The sequence below is a fragment of the Aulonocara sp. 'chitande type north' Nkhata Bay genome, linkage group LG17, assembly GCF_057382095.1.
Source record: "Aulonocara sp. 'chitande type north' Nkhata Bay isolate Kocher_YH1m ecotype deep benthic linkage group LG17, A_spYH_male_GT1.1, whole genome shotgun sequence".
NCBI classification, from domain to species: domain Eukaryota; kingdom Metazoa; phylum Chordata; class Actinopteri; order Cichliformes; family Cichlidae; genus Aulonocara; species Aulonocara sp. 'chitande type north' Nkhata Bay.
Genome location: NC_141360.1, coordinates 40,901,035 through 40,923,283, shown reverse-complemented (window position 1 = coordinate 40,923,283; position 22,249 = coordinate 40,901,035). Strand labels below are relative to the sequence as shown.

The window sequence follows — 22,249 nt, the reverse complement described above, 5'->3', positions numbered from 1 at the left end:
CAAATCCGACTTTTCTGACCCTGTGCGACCATCTATCCGATCATGGTGTGACAACGTGAACGGCACAAATCCGATATTTTCAAATCCGACCTGGGTCACTTTCGTATGTGGTCCTGAAGCCGATACATATCTGATGTTTTAGAAAGCGGCTGCTGTTTGATGGTCATGTCGCATTAAATCCGTCTTTTACATCACCGACACAAGACAGACGCTGATTATCAGCGCCCGACATCGTGAACGCTTCTTGGCCATCCCGTGTAGATGTCAGTGAAACTGTTGGGAAGAAAACGTTGGAGAAACATGAACATTTTCCTTGTTTTGTATAACCTGCAGATTCTGACAGAAATCTGCAGCTATCCTTTGAAGCAGCGCTCCTCTAAAACAGCAATAAGGATCATTATTAGGCCAAATGTAGATAACACAATAACTTTATAACTTAAAGCAAAATTGGGAAACGTAAAGTCCGAAACAAGTCTTTATATTAAGGGCCATCAGTCACACAATACTGTTTGGTCTGGGTCTAAACAGAGCGCGTTGTGTGTGACGTCTTCTTTTCTGCATGCGGGCGCTTTGAGCGTTCACAATAGAGCGCGTTTGCTGTCGCATTTTATTTATCGTGTGAACGAGCAGACAAAAAAAATCAGATTTGATCAAAAAATCAGAATTGAGAATTAAGACCTGCAGTGTGAACGTAGCCTAAGCAATTTCCAGCATGCTGGAGCGCCGTGTCACAAGGTAAAAATATTGAAACTGAAGGATTGTTGATGGATCAACAGCCAATCTTTATGATAGGAACGGATTAGGATCAATTGGGCCAGAAGCTGATTTCCAGCAGGCGGCAGAGAAGTGGAGAAAAGTTTGAAACAGAAATAAAAATCTGACTAAAACCTGAAGCAGGGAAGTACAGAAACGCACCACCAGAGGGCAGTATTAGCTCACATTAGTCTCACTGACTGCTGCATCAGCAGCGCTCCTGCTCCCCCTGCTGGCAACTCGCTGCACATGCACTCCAGAGCAAATAGAGAATTAGAAATGTTTATTATTCACTAAATTCAATACTTTTTAGACAACATCATTTATGGAGGTACACAGTTACAAAAATGGTCTTTTTATAATAGCGTCAAAGAAAATAAATTCTTACAAAAATAAATGGCTCGCAAATGGTTTTTAAAATGACAACAATGTTCTTCATAAAAATACAAATGCAAGACGAATCACAAGCGAGTCTACATGAATTTAAGGTGTACAGTAGATTTTCACAAACGCTGAGGATTAAAGCTCGTTTTCATTGGCAAAGAATCAAATGAGTTCAGCTTATCGACAGAAACAGCGAGGCGGGTTTTTCAGGAGTGTGATGAAAACATACAGACACTGTGGTTAATTTGACTAATTTGCATAGTTTAAACACACAACTATGAGCCTACAGTATGTACAAGCACGAATGAATCTCCAGGTTTTAGAGACCAACTGTAAATTTGTTCTGATATATACGAAGAGCACGACTCGTTAAAAGAACGCACAATACAACACTGCCACACACAGCCTGTTGGCCAGTTTTGGTGTCACAACATCTGTAAAAAAATATAAAAATCTCAGTGTCGACAAAAGCAAAAAAACGGTAAAAGAAAGCTGTTAAGTTCAGCCACATTTAAGGTCGTTACGAACGCCGACGTGAGAAACCCTCAGCTAATGTTCGTCGGCCACACAGAGGCTGCGTGTTTGCTCACCTACAACATCACCGACTCTTATCTGTGGAGGAAAAAACAAAGAAAAGTCGCCTATCGGAGAGCAAACGCAGAAAAGCGAGCAAAGCGTTACCTCGGGCGACTAATTATTAGGTGACCTTCAAACCGCCTCTCTCCAACCGCAGCCTTTGATCCTCAGGAGTAGCCGTACCCTGCAAGCACTGAGGCCAAACAGGCCGGAGGCTCCTCCCCTCATTCTCTCCCAAAATCAGCGATTATTTGTTTACAGTAGATCATTAAACTTGCAGCGTGTTCCCCGTGTGTGTGTGAGCGTGAGTGTGTCCTTTAACTTTGGTCTCAGCAGGTCACAGAGTCTTTGTGGCATGTTGGAGTGTATCGTGTGCTGTGGGGAGAGTGGGTGCTCAGTGGTTCTTGTCATAGTCCTTCACCATGCGTTTGATGTGGAACAGTTTGTGTCTCAGCCGGCGGCACTCTGTCTTCTTAGCCTGGTAGTCGGACGTCTGCAGACGCAGCACAGAAAAGCCCGTTAAAACAGAAACTCCACACAGGTTTGGGTCAAAGGTCTTTAATAATAATAAATAATGTTTGTTTTAGGTGAGTTAATAAAAAATGCCTGATATGTCTCCTCACCTGCTTCAGGTCCTTCAGCTGGTTATATTCCTCAGCTACAATCTGGGGAATAACACAGAGGTTATAAGGTTTGGTGTGATCGTCATACACAAAGGAAACATTAAAGCTCACATTTTGTGTCTTTTTATGCACAGAGAGCTTAATAAGCAATGACTTTTTTAACACAGTGGCTCTGAGTCACTCTTCACCCTCGATAAAGGCCAAGTCGAGAGACTCTACAAAGTCAGACAGGTTGGAGTTGTGATCCGAGAAATGAACTGTACAAAAACTGACAGTTAATGGAAAACTCTGATATTAGCATAACTCCCTGTAACAATTCTCAGAAAGGTTAGTATATTTATAACAGCGGGGGACCGATCAGCTTCTAAAAGCCAACGAGCAATGATGGAAAAAGCTCCTGCGTGTGACTCTCGGAGCTTAATATAGACGCTTTTCCATTAGTATCTACTCGGATCGACTGGTTTTCCATTACAACTGAAAACCAGCTAATGTGCATGATCGTTGTTATAGCAACGCATCCGACTGCGTAATTAGTATGCGTCACGAACGTTGAGGTGACGATATAAACTCCGGGTTAGTCTGTGTGGCTCCTCGTCACGCTCGGGGAACGCAACTCGTGACTCTGCAAATAACGCCACTGACCAGCCAATCAGTGGCGTGCAGTCTGACGACATCACATTTTAGTACTTGCTCGGATCGCAGGTACGATGACCTGATGGAAAACCCTGAAAACTTTGGCGAGTCGATCCGAGTAGGTACCAAGGCGGACTTTATCATCGCAGTTTTTTAAGTGACAAACACAATAAATACGTCAAATATAGAACAAATGTAAATGTTTGTTTTGTCGTCTTTGCAGATCCAGGATCGTATTTAAGATAAGATAGAACTTTATTAATCCCTCGGGTGGGTTCCTCTGGGAAATTCGATGATTTATTATGTGAAAGGAGTTCCACTGAGAGGGAGCTTCTCTATGATCCTGCTTTAGTGTCCTTTCCGTGTCCAGGCTCGTGCAGCTCAGCCGTGTCGTGACTTTCTGAGGAGAGGTTTCATCTCACCTGGTATTTGGCTGAGGTGTCGTCCAGCGTGTCCAGCTGCCGGCTGAGCTTGTTCAACTGGTCGTTAATGTCGTCCATCTCAGCACACAGCCGCTTGTACTCCCGAAGGTCGGCGTCAAACTCTCTCTTATAATCGTGTCGCTGATCATCCGATGTTATCTCTGGGTACATGCTGGAGGAAAAGAATGAAGGGAGGCAGGTGGTGCAGAGGAATGAGTGATGGAGAGACAGCAAAGGAAAGAAAGACAAACATCAGCATTGCAAATAAATCTCGACCAATCAAAATGCAGAGTTATCAACTCCATCAGTCAAGTAAACGTTTACTTCTACAGCACATTTAAAACAACCAGCTTATAAGCATATGCACCATAATAACAGTCACTAAATCAACTGCAAATATACGCTAAAAATCATTAAATAAAACTAAGTAAAACAATGCTTTTTCTATAATAAAATCCAGCTCAACTAGAACTGAATCTGGATCTAGGAATATCCAAGAGCAGCTGGCTCACAGACCTCAGTGTCATGATAGTTTAATAAGGTGCCGCCAAACCATTAAGACAAGTGCTGACATTTTAAACTGGATCCTGAAACAGAGCCAGCATCAGGAGACCAATTAGGGCTGCCACGATTAGTCGACTATCAAAATCGTCCACGACTGATTTAATAGTCGACGCGTCGTTTGAAGCTTTGTAAGATCCTGAAAGACGCAGGAATCAGTAGCAGGATTTAAGAGTGTAATAACGGACTGAAACAGAAGATGGCAGCACTGCATGTAAAAGGATACCAGCTGCCGTTAAACCCCGAAGAAGAAGAAGCTGTGTCCCAGAATTCATAGCGCGGCCCAGCTCAGTTTATAACAATGGCAGTAGCTAGTTAGTTTTAATGTTACTCTTATTATTCTTTCTGGGTCACAAAATAAACGTTTAACATATTTTCAGGCAAGAATGTAGCTGTGTAAACCTCAAATATCTGCTCAGTTTATCAAGACACTGCATATTTTCAAAAGCGCTCCGACGTTTTCGGAGACGTCTGTTACCCACTAGCTCGATAGCTAGCCGGGGGCTAGGCTAACTAGAGCCGTGAGAACACCGGACTCCCGGCAAATCGTTTTCAAACCCACCGCCGTCTTTCGCTACTCAGGTTAAACAGGATATATGAGTCACTTAGATAACTTAAAATGTTATTGTTTGGCTTTTTTCAGTATTTTATTTGTTCCTGAGTAAATCGGTTTGGCTGAGATTAAAGTTATAGTTTTTACACAGCTGAATAAACCTCAAGCAGACAGCTGATCATCAGAAGTGTGAGATGCTCCAGAATTTACTCCGGTGTCCTGTTATAGTTTAGATAGCAAGGAGTTTATTAAACTTCACTGAAACAATCTGCAAATTTCATTAAAATTTAATAAACTATCATCTTGTCTTTATTTTTAGTTAGCACAGACCTTAAACACTTAAAGCTGTAAGCTAATGATAGTTATATAAGAGCAGATGCTGCTGGTGCAATAAGCTGTACTTTTTATGTCCAGTGGATGATGATCTGATTAATCGAGTAATCGCAAAAAATAATCGGTGACTAGTCGACTATCAAAATAATCGTTTGTGGCAGCCCTAAGGCCATTAAAGGTGTAAAGCGCTCACGCCCTTTCTTTCATGCAAAAGGTGAGCTGCTGCTCAGCGTCCAGGCCAAGTGATCAAAGCCAGCATAAAAGAATGACTGATATTCCTTCAGCACAGAAACACTGAAAGTTCAGCTGTGGCGAGTTCAACTTTAAATGTCTCCCTCTGGGATACTGAAAGTGTGAATAAATGTAACCATGCACAGTGTAAATTTCCTGTCTCTATAATGGACCTTGTACCTTTGTCCCACTTCTCTAATTATGGCCGAGTACAGCTCATGTGAGGCGGCATGCTTTAGAGGATTAACTGCTCTCCTGGACAGAGCGAGGGAAACGCCGTGGCCTCTCGTCCTTTGAGTGTCTGTAACTTTACCATTTTAAACGTACATGTTTCAAATCAAGAGATGTTCTCCCTGCACTTTCCCTAAATGAAGGTACTGTGCATGGTCTTCTGAGCTTAGGAATTAAGTCGTGTCAGAGAATATAGGTCAGGTCCCGAGGGCACGACAGCATTCGGCTGCAATCCCCATCCTGAGTTTTTTGCCTAATGACATTTTCTTCTCTAATCCAGACTGTGAGTGAGCAGCTCACAGATAAAGTGGAAGATTATTTCTCACCTCTCCAATTCTTCTGCATCCAGTTCATTGCCCGTCTCTCCTCCCGTGGTGTACTCCGTGTCATACTGAGACTCGTCCAGTTCTGGGTTACGTCTGCGCCTCTTGCCCCTGTTTGCGGAGGGTTTGCGGCCTCCGCCCGTCTCTTCTGAGGGGCTCGAGCTGGTCCCCCCGCTGTGGAAGAAAATGTCCACATCATGGCTCTGTTGAGTGAGGTGTGCTGTGACCAATGGTCGGCTGTTTGTCCGTTCAGAGTACCTGCAGAAAAAAGACATGAGAACGCGGCTTCTTCTTTCACGGGCTTACCCCCCCGAGGGGGTAATGATTATAAGTTTAGAAGAGCTTAGAGCTCGGAGCTTTTTGTTTTTCACCAAGGAGATTTTTGCATTTGTGTTTTTCATCAGTTTGGGAAACAGTAATGGCAAACATCATCCCACACATGGAAAAGATCAGCAGCGTTTAAACCATAACGTGCTTGACGCTGCAGATAGGAGCACACGAAACAGACAAAACCAATCGATAACGTCAGCAGAGTTTTTCCATGTTGATCTCTGATTTAATGATCGATACTACTTTCTTACATTATGCAGCTAGACTGGAATTACATGTAAAAGAGATTTGGGGAGGGAACTTTGCATTATGAGGCTAAGATTTAAAAAAGCAGACTGTTCATCGTGCAATATGACCCAGAGTTACTGCAAAAAAGACGATCGCGTGTGCTGCCACCCTGTTTCCTTTTCCCTCAGCTTCCTTTAGCTTTTTTAGTTTTCACAGTGCAGAAAGGTGTAGTCGAACATTTTAAAAATATTTAACCAAAGATTAAAAAGCTCTAACGACATTATAATCACAATACTAAAAGAGTGCTCCTAAATGCCCTGGGCAGACGCCATATGGAGGAAGGCAAAGGTAGACCTTTACTAACCCATTTATGATTATTGCTGCTCATATCTACAATCTGACTCTGTGCCGTATGGAGGCTCTCAGTGACCAGGAAGCAGCTACAGCTCTTTAATAATGAGAACGAGAGACACATTCAATTTTATGGGTTTGTGGGGATTTGTGGAGGAATCCAAATCCAATGGCACAGATATTACAAGCTCCTAAAAAACAACTGTGCACACTGCATCTCTGCTGCTTATCAAACACAGGTTCTGTTTGCCTTGTGAGGGAAATCTGCACTTTGAACCACATCGACTCAGCGTAAAGTGTGTGTATTTTGTGCTGTTAACAGCACAGTCATATATATATACACATACATATATATACACATACATATATATATATACACATACATATATATACACATACATATACATATATATATACACATACATATATATACACATGCACATACATATATATATACACATACATATATATACACATACATATATATACACATACATATACATATATATATACACATATATATGTATGTGAAGAGGAAAATATAAACAGATTAATTCTGCATCATTGAGCCAAAGAATCTGTGGCAAAGATATTTTGTAACAATCTATTTCTTTTCTCTTCCTCTGATACAATAAATATGTTCAATGATAAGTCCTGAGCTCAGGGTAAAGTGTGTGTTCTTATTAGTGATCTCACACAGCTGACTGAAGTGACACAAATCAGGAAGCACGAAACAGTTCTGTGGTTCTGGGACTGTGTGAAAAGAATAACAATCTACAATAATAATAATACAGAGTATATACTATACACGCCAGACAAATATCTGCAAGCTCACGGTGTTGAGATAAGTATTCAAAGAAAAGTGAACCACCTACTCATTGTTGTCGTACGCATCGTCATTGTAGGAGCTGCTCTCCACCTTGGGTGGGGGGTAGGAGACGACGCTGTTAACTGAGGCGTTAAGCGGCCCGCCTCCCTTCTCTGACACCAGCAGGGTCGGGGCATCCTGAACACTCCGGCTTTCCTCCACATTGTTCACCTTCAGCAGGACGGAAAAAGCAGAGAGAGCAGGTTCAGCAGATGCAAACAAACAGCTGACGCACTCAAAGACCAGACCAGCACACGGCCTCGTTTCTCCTCTGACACATCGGATGCACCAAAACCATCTACTGGGAATTTGTTTTGTGCCATTCGTAATATTTACTAGTTCTACTTAGCAAAAGCTTTGAAGCAGTGAAATATACTAAAGTAGAAAGTGATAAAGGAAAGCGTTGGCTTCAATGATGGCTTTTAAAGACACAGAGAACGAGATGAAGGAAAAAGTTTAGTAATTAGTACTTTAAGTCTGAGTGAGCAGTCAGGCATAAAATTGCACTTTGCAATCCAACTCCACACTGAGCAGCTCGGCTCGCAGTGCACGAAAAGCTCAGGAGAGCAAAAACAAAGGAGAGCTACAGGAGGTGAATTATAAATCAAAACTAAGCCTAACCAAAAATAAACCAATTCTTTCAGACTGCAATAAAATACTGTTTGTTTTACTGATGCCTGTTTCTGATCCTTAAAACCTAAAGCAGTGAATGACATACACAGCAATGCTTCACTTCTTTCTACTCTCTCACGTCTTCACGGACACCTGGAACGGATCTGCCCTTCCTGTCTGTCGTTAAACAAAAGGAGTCGAAACGTTTCCCTGTATTTCCAAGTCCTTCCTGTGAGGTCAGGTGACAGCATGACGGCTTTCCTCACAGTGAAGGCCTCAGGGTCGGTCAGTGTTTAAGCCACTAAGTGTATCAATGATTAGACCTGCGAACAAAGGCCTTGAAACGCGCTCTACTATCTCTACTACCTCGCACCGAGGGTTTACTAACCAACCACCGTACACAGCTCTACTCCTGTGATAACATCGACCAGGTTTTCCGCTCTCTAGGTGGTACATCGCTAAATTCCTGAGAGCTAAACATCAGCCTTGCCCCTAAAAAACAATAATCACACTGGGTGGAGCGCTTGGGTGGGGGCGAGCAGGGCTTCGTGCAGCTGCAGGAGAATCCTGTTGGAAGAATCTCAACAATGTCCTCTCAGTGAGAAGCACAGCGGCTGTGAGCGCAAGCACAGTAAGAATGTCTGAGAGTGCTGGGCCTGCTGAAGCAAAGCCAGGAGGCAAAGATTGACAGGAAGATTAAAAAAATGGCTCGCAGGCAATGTTGGATGTTGATGAGGAGGCGCTGACCCATGGAGCAGCAGTATAAATGAGGCATAAGTGCATGTCAACAAAGGAAGGAATTAGGGGGCATAGACAAAGAAACAGAGTCTTGATGGAGACTCTTAAGGCTTAAAAGCAGAAAATCAGGAGATGTGTCTGTGTCAGCCGGGAAAGGTCGGCTTGCATAACTTTATAAACCTTTTATTTGAGGTAATTAAGTAGAGATGATGGTCTTTACAGAAACTTGTTAGAGCAGTGACTAATCAGAGATTTAACTACTCAGACACGAGGTGAAAATGTGGAAGAGTAACCGATTCTTTGCTCTCCAACTCACCAATATTTTCTCATTATAATGTTGAGTTCACGCTGCTTAATGTCCTGACAGAACATTTTCTAACTGTGAAGCAGCTCAGGATGCTGCAGACAGCCCTGCAGGAACCGACTCTGATGACCTCATGCAGCACACACAATGCAGCGCACCACCTCGGGCCAGCTGAATGCAGCTTGTGTGTGAGGTCATCAGAGCGAGCCAGGCCTCCCTGAGCTCAACAACAGAGACGGGTCCAATCTCAGACCGACCACAGCCTTAGACTGTCACTCGCCTGGTGCTTAAAGGAGCCAAACGAGGCCGATGACTCATTCTGTGGCAGAGACGCAGGTAGTGTGTCAACAAAGTAATAAAAAAAGCCTGCAGTGTGAATGTGACTGGCTGTGATCATCATAATGATAGTAATATAAGGAACGTAAGGACAGGAGAAAGCCACTGGCACACGCTGGCCGATGTGCTTCATGTAGAGCGCAGTCTTCATGCAGGAAGTTTGACGCACAGACTACAGATCATATATGTTGTAAACGTATAATTATCTGCTCCCACTGATCATTAAATCCTCTAAGATTCATCTTTCTGACTGTACAAACTCTTCTGTGACTAAAAATATACTTTGGTGTTTTGACTTCTCGGAGAAATTTGTTCTAGTGAAGAGACTTCATTACTGCTCCTGCAACGAGCTTGATGACTTCACTGTGCTCCATTATTAGGCAGCAGTGCTAGTCACTGTGGGCTCTTCTCATTCACTCCGCCCTGCCTGTACACCTCTGCGTGCTATGTTACACTGTCGGGAAGGACGAGCTCTCTCAACAACAAACGGCTCTATATCATTCACCAGTACAACACGTCTGTTTGGTGGAACTTCAGGTATCTTTGCAAGAGCTACACTGTGACTCCCAGCGTCCTTCGACACACCGGTGTAATCAAATGATATTAGGCGAGAATGTAGCAGTCTTAGTTTTGGTTGTGCGGCCTGCGTCGGCTGTCTTAGGGCGAGAGGGAGGATGCAGCGGAGAACATGCAAACGCCACACAGAAAGGCCTGATGGTGGAATTGAACCCAGGACCTTCTCGCTATGAGGCAACAGTGTGAACCACTGTGCCCTGTTTAATCATAATTAATCTGGGTTTCTTTCTTTTGTAGCTGGCACGTATCTGCTATGTGCCATGTTTGTATATTTATCTGCGTTTCTGACATTCGAGTGGATGATGTTTGAACAAACACTAGATGGGAACAGGAAATAAAGACCATTAGTGTGATGAGGTGCTGTGCCGGAAACCTGCAGTACATTACGTGACTGAAAACATTTCTTAGATAAAAGTGCACGTTTCTCTGCATCCTTGATTCATCAGACTATCCTGTTACGGCTGGTTACGAACTATAATTAAATCTCTTACACAGCGCTCCCACATTTCAGTTCCTGGTCCTACATGACTGAAAGGCTGTTGACTTTTAGAAAAACACAGAGGCAAACCACCTGCCTGCTTACCATCTCCTCGGGTGGTTAATGATTATTCAGACTGAAACCAGGTTGTAGGCCATTTGCAAACAATCACCGATTGCTATCATCCTGACCCTGAACAAAGTGACTCGGTCAGAGGAAACGTTAGCGTTAGCGTTACTGTTTCCCTGCTGAACCTTTCACAACATCACACATGAAACTCCTCTCGGACTGTGAACTCATAAAGCCAGGCAATAAAAGCATATGAGAGAAGTAAACTGGCGATCAACACCAATCAACTGTCTCTCGACGCAAGTTATATGTTACAAACAGCAGGGGTAATCAACAGACTAAAATAAGGTATGTGCAAGTCTCTGCTTGGCTATTTACAGGTCACCACAATCGCCTACCTGTCATTATCACTGATGACTATCTACACAAGAAGATTACCTCACTGGCAGCTGCCTGCTCACCTACTTCGCTGCCATTTAGCAACAAATCACATTATTTGTGACAGAGAGGTAAAGCAAGTCGGCTTAATCGTTTATGCAAAAGACACAAAACAAACCCCGCTGTGGTTGAGCATTTCATCATCTTATCAAATCTGTCGTGATTACTGTGCTCCACCTGAGGCTGGATTTAAACTCTGCGTGACCCTGCTCACTTGACTCCAAGCTCTGCATGCATAGACTCTAGGCTAGTTTGGGGCAAAGGAAATGCAGGAATGCAGGAAGGAAATGTGATTTAGTTTTTTAAATCCTCCATTTAAACCTTATTAAACTGTGTCCGCCATCCTGTTGTCTCTTACCCAGTCCTCTACATCTCTGCCCTCTGAGGCCTTCCCACCAACAAGAGGCTCTTCCCAGTAAATATTCGGTTTGCCGTAGCGCCAGATCTTCCCTCTTGTCCTCTGAGCGAAGAAAGCAGCAACACTCAAGGCGATGACAACCAGGAATCCACATGCCATTGCAATTCCCTGGTAACGACAAGAATATGAGTCTGAGTACATCACGAAAGAGATAAGCGCCGAGATAAAGTTGGTTTATCCCGGTACAAAAAGTACAAATGTGTGGCAACATTACGAGTCACAGTGCTGCACAGAACTAATGTGAGAAGGAAATCTCACTTACACCACAGTTTGAACAGGTTTTAACAAGCAGATAACAGAAAACAACTGAAGTCGTTACCATTTTCACTTTTAATAAACGGCTGATAAACACAGAAATAATCAAAAAACAAATCAATCAAGAAAACCTCTCGCAGACTTTTTACCATTTCAGATTAAACAGGTTCATCGGGCAGCGTCATCATTAAATAATCCTGGAAACAAATCCTTCATTTAATATAGCTACAGACCTCCTGTGGGTCCACAAAGCAGTAATGGTACAGGTACTGGTTGTACATGGGGAAGCCTCCCACTCCTCCCATCTGCGAGTAACTGGTCTGGTAAAGATTCTGGCACATCATGAGCATTGGATTGTACATCATACTGGAGGAGCTCTGGGCCATGGGGTTTACCCCCACGATGTAGACGATGTTTATGATGCCCTGAAAGACACAGAAACAGTGCACCGACATATTTAGTGTAAGAGTAAAGACACATGTGACATCTGAGGGCTGATTAGTGAAAGAGGCGTTTCAGAGGCAGCAGCATCAGATTACATGATGGCAAACAGTCAGCAGCAATCTTATCACATGTGTGGAGAACACATTGTGAGTCCAAAGGCCACAGTACAAGGAGGAGACAGACACCTTCCACGTTGGACTAACAAATGTTCACTGGCTCTCTGGCTTTCATAAGTATGTATTTAATAGTCAAATCAAGTGGAATCATTTTTAAAAAACAAACATTTATGTTAACAGTAAATGAATGAATCATCACAGTGAAAGCTTCCAGGTCAGCACAGAAAGTCAGACTCTCTCTTTTCACACTGGCTCCAGAGTCGTGCTCTGTACACTGAGCTCAATAAACGTAATGGTGTGCTGGATTAACATCTGTATGCAGCGGTCCAACAGAGCGAAGAGTAGAAGTATTCGGCTTCAAATTATGTTTCTGGTATTTCGGGTTTTAGAAAACATCCAAATTTAAATACTATTCATAACAAAGAAAGGCGTTCCCAGTTTTGACTGTCGGCGTAGGTGTGAGATGGGAAGCTTGCAGGAAAATACTGATGATGATATGATTATGTTAAAAATACACTTTATTATCCTAATGGAGTTCCAGTTTACTATCCACCTGAATTAACCTGAAAGAGCAGAGCTCTCACAGACATGCTTGCTGTCCATGTACGTATCTGTGCATGTGACTTATTATATCATTACATCACTGAGCTCGGTACCACAACGACTATCAGCTGTTTGCAGTGGACAACGACACCGTCTACAGGCCCAATATTACAAACTTAAACTCAGAAGCTAAACAATCTGTTTGTGTTTCCCTCTATTCATATTTTTGTGGGGACCAAAATCCCCACGAGTCTGAAGACATTTTTGAGGCTCAAAATGTGGTTTTCGAGTCAGGGTTACAGTTAGGTTAGGCTCAGGGTCAGGCTCAGGGTCAGGCTCAGGCTCAGGGTTAGGGTCAGGGGCTAGGGAAAGCATTGTGTTAATGACATGTCCCCACAAAGATATGAAAACATGGTGTGTGTGTGTGTGTGTGTGTGTGTGTGTGTGTGTGTGTGTGTGTGTGTGTGTGTGTGTGTGTGTGTGTGTGTGTGTGTGTGTGTGTGTGTGTGTGTGTGTGTGAGAGATTCAGTGATGACTGTAAATTAATCTCCCTTTAAGCTTTACTGTCTGTGCAACAACAGTTTAAGTATATGTCTTGAGCTAAAATTATTTTAGCTGCATGATGATAAAGTTGAGCTCTTTCGGCAGGGGAGTTGGGGATTTTTGTCAAACAGCTGATGAGAACGACTACAAAAGGTTTTGTCCTAAATGGGAGGTTTATGAGGGAGCTCGGGTCACGTTGGGATGGCTGTAGCTCAGGAGGCAGAGCGGGTCATCGAATAACTGGAAGGTTGGTGGTTTGATCCCTGGCTGCTGCAGTCTGCATGCCAAATATCCTTGATACTGACCTCAAGTTGCTCTCTGCATCCATCGGAGTGTAAATGTGTGTGAACGCTACACAGAAAGCACCTGTGTGAATGAGGCATGCTGTGTAAAGCACTTTGAGTGCTCAGGTACATTATTCACCGTGTTATGCTAGCTTTTGTAAATAATTGACTTATTTAAAGTACAGGGCTCCTGTGTTTCAGTCTCCTCAGTGATGCAGAAGCAGAGAGTCAGAGTTCGCTCCATCAGATGAAGGTTCTCTTCTATTATCTCCAGAAAATTAGTAAAAATATATTTACAGCTTTAAAACTGTCCAGCAAAGGTGTTTTTATTTAGTTTTGTACCTTGTCTAGTTTGAATTTGTCGAGACTTCTTTGCTTTACTGATTATTTGCCACTCCCATATTTTACAGTGTTATGATAGCACAACCTGGCAAACACTGAGGAGACAAATAAAGTGTTGAGAAACATAATTTTCACATGAATATTATGCTTTCAGAAGATCACTCACCAAAGTACTTGCACTCCTCTCTGTGTGTGTTAATAAAAAAAGAGCACATGGGAAATTAAAAGCAGTTTTACCTGCAGGGCAGCCATCAAAACGCTGGATATCAAGACAGCCAGGAAGTACTTTCTGCTGCGGACTGCGTTGGTTTTAGAGAAGCTGGCAATGAAGAAGGCCAGTGCTCCTACGAAGTTAATGGCTGCCATGGCAATCATAGCAGCTTTGGCCGAGTAAGGAGAAATGTAGGAGCCGGAGCCGTAGTAGTTTCCGTATCCGCCGTAACCACCGTAGCCCGAGCCGTAGCTGCCTCCAATGTAGCCGCTGCCGTAGCCCATCCCAGAACCGTAGTAACCCATTCCCGAGCCGTACCCGTACTGGATATCCCACATGAGCGTGGAAGCCACACAGGCGAATATCGCCAAACACAGCACTATGACTGTGACCATCATGGCTTTGACGATCCCAGGAGGTGACAGCCATTTGTAGAAGTGCTGCGGCTTGTCCTCCATGTAGTAGGATCCTGGTGGAGGTGGGTACACGTTGTAGTCGCTCTGAGGGCCATGGAAGCTCGCCGCAGGCCCAAAGCCATTGTTGGGTGGAGGGGTGAAAGGGGGACTGTAGACCGGCGGACTCTCGTAATGCTGTTTGTCAAACATCGCTCAAAGACGTCTGAAAGTGTAAAGAGAAACACACAAAAAGTCCGTCAGCAACCGAGAGATCAACATGTACAGCGCACAGGCGGGAGGAGCCGTCCTGAGCTGCGTTTCAGCTGAACTGATATGAGCAACGCTACATGAGCAGATACGGGAAAACTAGGTGTGACTAGCAAACGAGGACAGTGTAAATGTTTTACCATTTACAAGGGAGTGCGTTTTATGATGGCACAACTAAGCTTTGTTTATCCAGTTTTCTCCTGTTTGGCTGAGAAAATCACGTCTTGGACAGATCACATAGAAAAAGACACACAGAGAAAAAAATGAGAGGAATAGCCGCAGTTATGAGGTCTGTGAAGCAGCCGAGTCAGAATCAGTACGGAGACGTCAGTACCAGGACAGGGAGAGCATCCAAACAACAATACTTTCCTTTCTGCCTCTTTACAGGCTGTGGAAGTGTCTCTAGCCTCACGATGTCCACAATTGGAATATTTCACATCTCAGTATCCAGCTAAACATTTTTCTGCTACACAGAGATTTGCAAGGCCGCAGTTTACGACATAACAATCCCCATTCTTCTAACGCCGAGCTGTACAGGGAGTGGGAGGCCAACACGTTTCACTGAAAGGCACGTAAACAGCTTTCCTGCAGAAGACCTCGAGGCCTCCGTTACCTTTATGTTACTGAAAACTGTGCTCTCTCTGTGTGTGGTGTAAATACGAGTATAACAAAGCATTACACCTGCAACTCATTAGTTAGCATTGTCATTCAACAAATAAAGTGTAACCGGATCTCAAGTTTCATTTAAAACAGCATGTAGACACACGTACAGAGCCGGTGGAAGAGCATGTTTGACATTTTTCTTACTCAGTTTCTGTGCTGAGATGTTTCGGGGGGGTTATTGGTAATTAAAAAAAAAAAAAGAAGGAAAAGCCTAAGATGCCGAGTCATTCAGAAGTTTAGACACACAGAGAGAGACACAGTCCCTGGCACTGCCCACAGTGTCATAACTCTTGCTCTCTTTTATGGGACTCGGGTGAACACAATGGAAGAAGAGGTCTCGCCTCAGAGCCTCCATCTCAGACACCTTCCCATTATACCCTCCCTCGGTCCTCCGTGTCCTTCAACCCCCATACAATTGCCCTGTCTCTTAACTCTCTCCCCCGCTTCTCTCCTGCCCTCCATAACTTCTTGTCTTTGTTTCAGGAGCAGGAGGGCAAGAAGTCAAGGCTGCCCGTCACGGGAGCAGTGTTGCTATGAAACCAAAGTTAGAGAGAGAGAGAGAGAAAGAAATTGGGGCAGTGTCCGGGGACGATCAAACAAGGGCTCCTCTGTGCTGCTCCTGCACGGACGGAGGCAGAAAACAGAAAAACAGAAAGAGGGGGGTACAGGTGGATGAGCATGTCCTTTATTCTCAGCTGGGTGCTCGTTTAGTTCCTGCTACTGCGTTTGTTTATATCGGTAATTTAGCTTTTTACAGCAGCCCACTGTCCCCAACTCAATAAATGTTGAGCAATGAAACAAACCAACAGAGGCCCAGAAGATGCAATCAAACAATGAGTTTGAATGAACACAGGAGAAGAAGTCTGCAGCATCACATCAGCACACGTCTCCTCCTAAGAATGCACTTGAAAATGCTTTTATAACATCGGGGTTAACGCCCCTTCTCACGTCGATTACAGATCAAATACATTGATTACAGTAAATGGTACATGTTAGATGGCTAAAACAGACACCGAAGTTCCTCTTCCTATAACACCTTCCATACATGGCAATAAATTTAAAGCCTAGATGGTCTAGAGGGCTTGTCCTTTCTTGACTGGTCTTCTGTCATCTGTTACCAAGCAAACTGAAATGCAGTTAGAAGCTAAATGAATTTGGGGCCTTTGGCCTGACAGGATTATATGCGTTTGTAAGCGTGTACGCTGTTTATCCTTCTGTGCTCCAGGTCACCTACACAATAGATTGTGAAGACACAGCGCTTCACAAAGCTTAAAACCTTCTTTAATAGACTGAGCATCAACTCTGAATGAGCACAAACATGCAATGTGTATAAAATAATTATATGTAATAAAAAGGTTAATATGGTGGCAATAGCTTTAATAAACATCTTTAATGCAATATCAGTGCTGTAGGATATTATTAATGCAATGGTAATAATGCAGGTTATATTGTAGCAGTAAAATAATTTCTGTATGTCCACACCACTCAGCTCTGACTGCGTGACTTCTACCTCACATTTAATTGCTTCTCCCTAAAATTTCCACTTGATTGCACAAGCAAAAGCTGAGCACCTCAGGTCATCTCAGGAAGAAATCAGCCAACAAGCCACTACACACTTAAAATACTCTGTTTTAAATAAATAATAAAACTACTACTACTATTACTACTTCAGATTGAGAGCTTGTACATGAACAAGAAAGATGTTTGTAGCTGCAGCACAATGATTGTTATAGCCCACAAAAACATGGGGATTACTTATTGGGGACCTTTTCTCCCAGTACTGGCCTGGATACAGTGTAACTACTGTAGCAGGAGTAGTACAACACCGACAGCAGTATCAGTACGTGTTTGTCTAACACTGGGTTGCCTGGCTCGTTTTGAGGCTGGGCAGAGAGCGCAGTGCTTGGACCGAAGTCACAGGTCACGTCAGACGCCCACCAGCCACAGTCTGAGCACCACTACAACACAGAGTCTCTATCATCCGTCGCTCATGAAGGAATTCCAGTTATACAGTCACATGCCGTACATCTGTCAAAAACTATTAGACCCCTGCCCGATGTAGGCTGCGACCCACTGGCACACTCACACGGGAGTCAGCCAAGACTTCCTGCTCAAAAACACCCACTGACAAAGCTGCACCATAAAATCTGTGGGGAATAATCACAGCTTTCTTTTAATGCTCTAACACGAAAAAAGCTTGAGGGACGCGTTTCACCTGGTGGTTTTAAAACCCTCCCCGTGCCAGACCGAGACACAAAGACAGGCACACGGACCTCCAACAATGACTTTACAGAATAACCAGCTGATTGAGGAAAAAGTAGGCAAACTGAAGCAGGAGGTAGGCAACAGACCCCCGGTGTCTACAACGCTTACACGGTCTTAATAAAGGTTGCATTAAGAGTCGGATCAGCCATTAGAGTAGCTCTGCTTTAAATATGAAGGATGATAAGATCAAGGCGCTGTAAGGTGTGCAGTATTTTGCATGGCCAAAGCACAACTTCACACACACATGTATTTATATTCATAAGCGCTAACCTGGGTACATACATCACTGAGGTAACACAGCGGTCTAACTGATTACATGCTTCAAGTACTTTGGATTTAACCGTGATTTATTTTACGTCAAACTAAATACTCGTCGTGATATCAATACAGGCGGGGTTTTGCGCTCTTTCGAACAAGAGGGATTCTGGTAGTTTTAAACAGATTTATGTACCGAGCGTAAGCTAGCTAGCAGGACTCGGGGGTCGTTAGCCCACCTGTCGAAGTAACGAATGTAAACCCGACACTCGCTGTAACAGCGGCAAGTATGAACAACTTTATGAGACATTAAAGAAAGTTACCTCACTTCTTAGAGGCAAAAAAGTCACAGTCTGCATTACCTCTATCCACCTCACGGTTATCTTACCTGAGGTCGCCGAAGGGGGGGGGATAGAAACTTGACCAGTGGCCGCCCTTATTTCCTGTCAAAACTCTCCTTCCTTTAAAAGTGTGAAGCTGTTTGGGAAACTAAAGCGCCCGTAGAAAAATGCGTTTCTCCGTTTAAAGTAAACCTCTATCTGAAAGCAGCGCTGGAGTGGTTTCTCCGTCTGTAGCAGCCGTCTGTCCCCGGCACAGAGGCGCAGTGAGCGGTCTCTGAACAAGTGCTTTGTCCCGCTGGTCCGCCGCGATGATGAGGCCCGCCGCGCTACACCGCCGCCTTTCAACCGCAAGAGGTCGCGCTTTCTGCCTTAGCACGGCGACACACCAGACGCACGCATTATTAGAAAGCAATGTTTTCGCAGCAGACACATAGTAATAACATTTAGCAACAAAAGGGCTCAAAAAAACGGAAGCAGGCATAGTCTTCCGCTAGACGATATAGTTCTTAAAGCTCATCAACAAACCGGCTTCAGCGTAGATGCTTAAGAGGGACCGTAAAAAGTTTACACTAGTTAGAAAATAACACCGAGAGGGGAAAAAATACAAATTAAAACTTTTGCTAGGATTTGTTTTCAATAAAAGCTGTATTTTTGGCACGTGCTCTTTAATTATGTATTTATTCATTCATTTGGCTGGAGGAGTTTTTACAGGTTTATACAGTAAGTCAGATATAAAATTAGAATAAAAGTTTGCAGTTGGGGGCCAACACATGTGTTCAGTGTACTGTCACATAAACACTCATATTAAATAACACTGATACTTCACAGCAGTTCTAATACCGTTTGATAAAATTAATAAATGGAGAAAAAAACTGGTGTTTTTAATAAGTCGAGCTGATAGAGTAAAATAGTGATAGTAGTATAGAGATGATAGTGCCATATAAACAAATACTGCTCATTTATTCCCTGTATTTTTACTTTAATGCTGCTCTGTTACACTGTTATCCTCAACAAACCTTAATAAACAAGGATTAAAGAAGGAGTTCTTGTAAATAAACCTTTGGTATTTCACTCCGGGAAAAACACTGTGATAGACATGATTCATGTTAGTGTAATGCTTTGTGATTCATGGCATAATTCAAAATGTCCTGTTTCTTCTGGGGGGAGGGGGGGGGCAAACACTTGCTTTTAAAAGAATAAGATCACATCACGCTTTGTCTCGTGCAGTTTTTACTTCACTTCATCTCACAACCAATCGATTTTTGGTTATTCGTTTCCTAGAGCGTACAAGATCAAAGCGGTGCAAACTGTAATAGTCGGGAAGGTGTCACCTTTCGTGTTTACGTGCACAAAAAGAGTGAAGTTCAAGAGGTTCACCTCCTTGGATCGGTGCCACAAACACTGCTAGTGCCAGGTCAGCTAAGAGTACAATGGAGACGTGGAGAGGAATGTTTTACTTCATTCCTTTTAAATCAGGAATAAAAACTCTTCATTGCAGTCTTTTTTAAACATTTCCCCTTCTAGTGCCGCACAGCACAAGTCACGTCCAAATCCTCCACGACATGTAGCTGCAATCGGCTGCTTCATTTGTAAATAGAGCTGTAACTTTAATCCTCAGTCACGCAGCTACATTTTAATATCGTCCCACTCGTCCCACTCCTTTTTCAGGCAAGTTTTGTTTTTTGTTTTGTGTATTTTATGTTCAATATAGGTATTTGTTGTGCCTGAAAATGAATAAATAAATGAAATGAATGAATGAAATATAATTATAGAATTCAGCAGCCTAAACTCCTCCAGTAAGGCATTGCATTACATATTCATAAGCTTGATGGTAGCCTGGCTTACCTGGCTTTATCTGTACAGATTTTACTTTTAAATCTCAATCAGTAAATTATGTCTAAATATACTCATATATCAGCGAGATTCATCAAATCTGAGAGAAAATCTGAGAGAAAATCTGAGAGAAATCAGCATAAATCCAACATATATGTAAACCTGCCATCATATCAGAGGTTATTTAGTCCCTGTACAGTAATTGTGTTTTTCTGTGTGTGAGGTAGCACGTCTGACTGTTTTGTAGAGTTTGAACCCAACACATCCCAGTCTGTTTAAGCAAAGCAGTCCTGCAGGGAGCCAGACCTGCACACACCTGTTACTGTAGGGAATGTTCACATGTTGAGAACAAGAAAAAGACCTCATTCCCCAAAATACAAACATATCAAGAGTTTGCTTCTGACAAGTACTCGCATCCTCAAAGCAGTCCAAGGGACCCCTGTCCCAGTCTGAGCTTCAGCCACAGACACTAAATAATTATTCTGTAAAAGCAGAGAGAGAGAGTGTGTGTGTGTGTGTGTGTGTGTCCTGAAATCAGACGTATTTTTCTGGTTGATATTTTCTTTCTCGACAGCATCCATTAAAGACTTTAAAACACAGATAACCACTGGGTGTCAGTCACAGAGGGACTCATCTGCAAGATGGGACACTCTGAACCAGTATGACCCCAACACCATTAGACACCTTGTCTGTTAGACCCACTGATCCATAAACAAAAGCTCCACTTTGCTGCCAGTATTACTACAGTCCCTTTAGAAACAGCAAGACACTGAAGTTTTTCCAGTTCAGCTGAACTGTAATTCCCTGTTTACTAGCTTGGATAAATCATCTCTCTCTCGCCTTCAGGCGATACAAAATACTAACTCGTCCTACCAAGCGTGTTCACATTACTCAGGTCTTATATTCTTTACATTGGCTCCCAATAGAGTTTAGAATTTGCTTTAAAAATCTTGTTTTAACATACAGAGCACTAAACGGCCCCAGATTATTTATCCAAGCTTCTTATAAAATACATTGCTGCTCGTCGTCTCCGCTCAGACTCAGAGTCTGTTGGTTCCCGTACAGACTGAAGACAAAAGGGGGCGGAGCCTTTCTGTCTGTTGCACCAAAGCTGTGGAACAGTTTACGCCACAATTACGTTTGCTTGACTCTGTGGATTCTTTTAAAAAGCAGTTAAAAACCTTTCTGTTCAAACAAGCCTTTTGTTGATCTACATATTTTATATTGTTTACATTATTTACATTTGATCTTTTACATTGTGTATAATGTCTATTGATTGTATTTATTTTAATATTTGTGTACAGCGCTTTGTGACTGTTTGTCTGTGAAAAGCGCTTAATAAATACATTTTACTTACTTTTTACTTACTTACTAAAAAACAGCTCAGAAACTCTCACTCAGTCTCGACTAAGACCGAAGAGGTCACCAAACGTTTCTCCCACTGAAAACGCTACGTCCAGGTGAACAGAATCAACCTTTGGGAAAACCACAAAGCAATCCTTTTACCTAAACACCTTACTGTCCATAAACACCAAAGTGGCACAAACCAAACAAAAAAGTCAATTTCATTTCAAGCCAATTTTTCTTTCAAATCAATCATTTGACACAAGGCCACAGCTCCAGCTGATATAACTGCCTTCATATACTGACTGTGGATGGATTTGTGATCCCATGTGGGAATATAGTATATAAACCTATTATATATAGGGCAGGATAAAACAAAATGCAGCTATTGGAAAACCCACAACCTCCAAGAACAGCTCGGTATAATAACCCACATCCATCCACTTGTTCATTTTCTTCACAGCTTATCCAGTTCAGGGTTATGGAGGTTCAGTTTGAGTGTATTAGGATCCCCATTAGCTCATGCTATAGCAGGAGCTACTGTTCCAGGGCTCTGACGAACTTTTTAACAAAAAAGCTTTTTTCATACATAAAACATATGAAAGACAAAACAGGCTCGGAAACAACAAAACAACACAATTAAAACCAACAGCTCAACATGAAACAGACATTAATTGTTACAAATAAGCATCTATAGGATTCAGAGTATCTCATTTCCTTTTTTAAATGATTAACTCCATCCCAGGGACCGACATGCTCATCACATAAAATGTTGAAAA

General features: G+C 42.8%; 1 protein-coding gene across 1 annotated transcript; it reads right to left on the bottom strand.

Moving 5' to 3' along the window:
- Window positions 1–1,025: 1,025 nt before the first annotated feature.
- Window positions 1,026–18,676, bottom strand: LOC147310641 (occludin). The gene is made up of 9 exons (XM_086269811.1): window positions 18,341–18,676; window positions 14,134–14,725; window positions 11,858–12,049; window positions 11,310–11,477; window positions 7,408–7,571; window positions 5,627–5,881; window positions 3,392–3,563; window positions 2,337–2,378; window positions 1,026–2,206 (listed from the first exon to the last, which is right to left on the bottom strand). The coding sequence occupies exons 2-9, from the start codon at window positions 14,710–14,712 to the stop codon at window positions 2,108–2,110; spliced, it is 1,671 nt and encodes a 556-aa protein (XP_086125937.1). The 5' UTR covers window positions 14,713–14,725; window positions 18,341–18,676; the 3' UTR covers window positions 1,026–2,107.
- Window positions 18,677–22,249: the final 3,573 nt, after the last annotated feature.

Bases quoted from the DNA above. Each gene is read 5' to 3' on its own strand.
- LOC147310641 (XM_086269811.1), bottom strand. From the start codon at position 14,712: ATGTTTGACAAACAGCATTACGAGAGTCCGCCGGTCTACAGTCCCCCT. The intron at 12,050-14,133 runs GTAAAACTGCTT...TGTGTCTTTCAG, and splicing joins TTTTGATGGCTGCCCTGCAG to GGCATCATAAACATCGTCTA. The intron at 5,882-7,407 runs GTAGGTGGTTCA...TTTTTTCTGCAG, and splicing joins GATGCGTACGACAACAATGA to GTACTCTGAACGGACAAACA.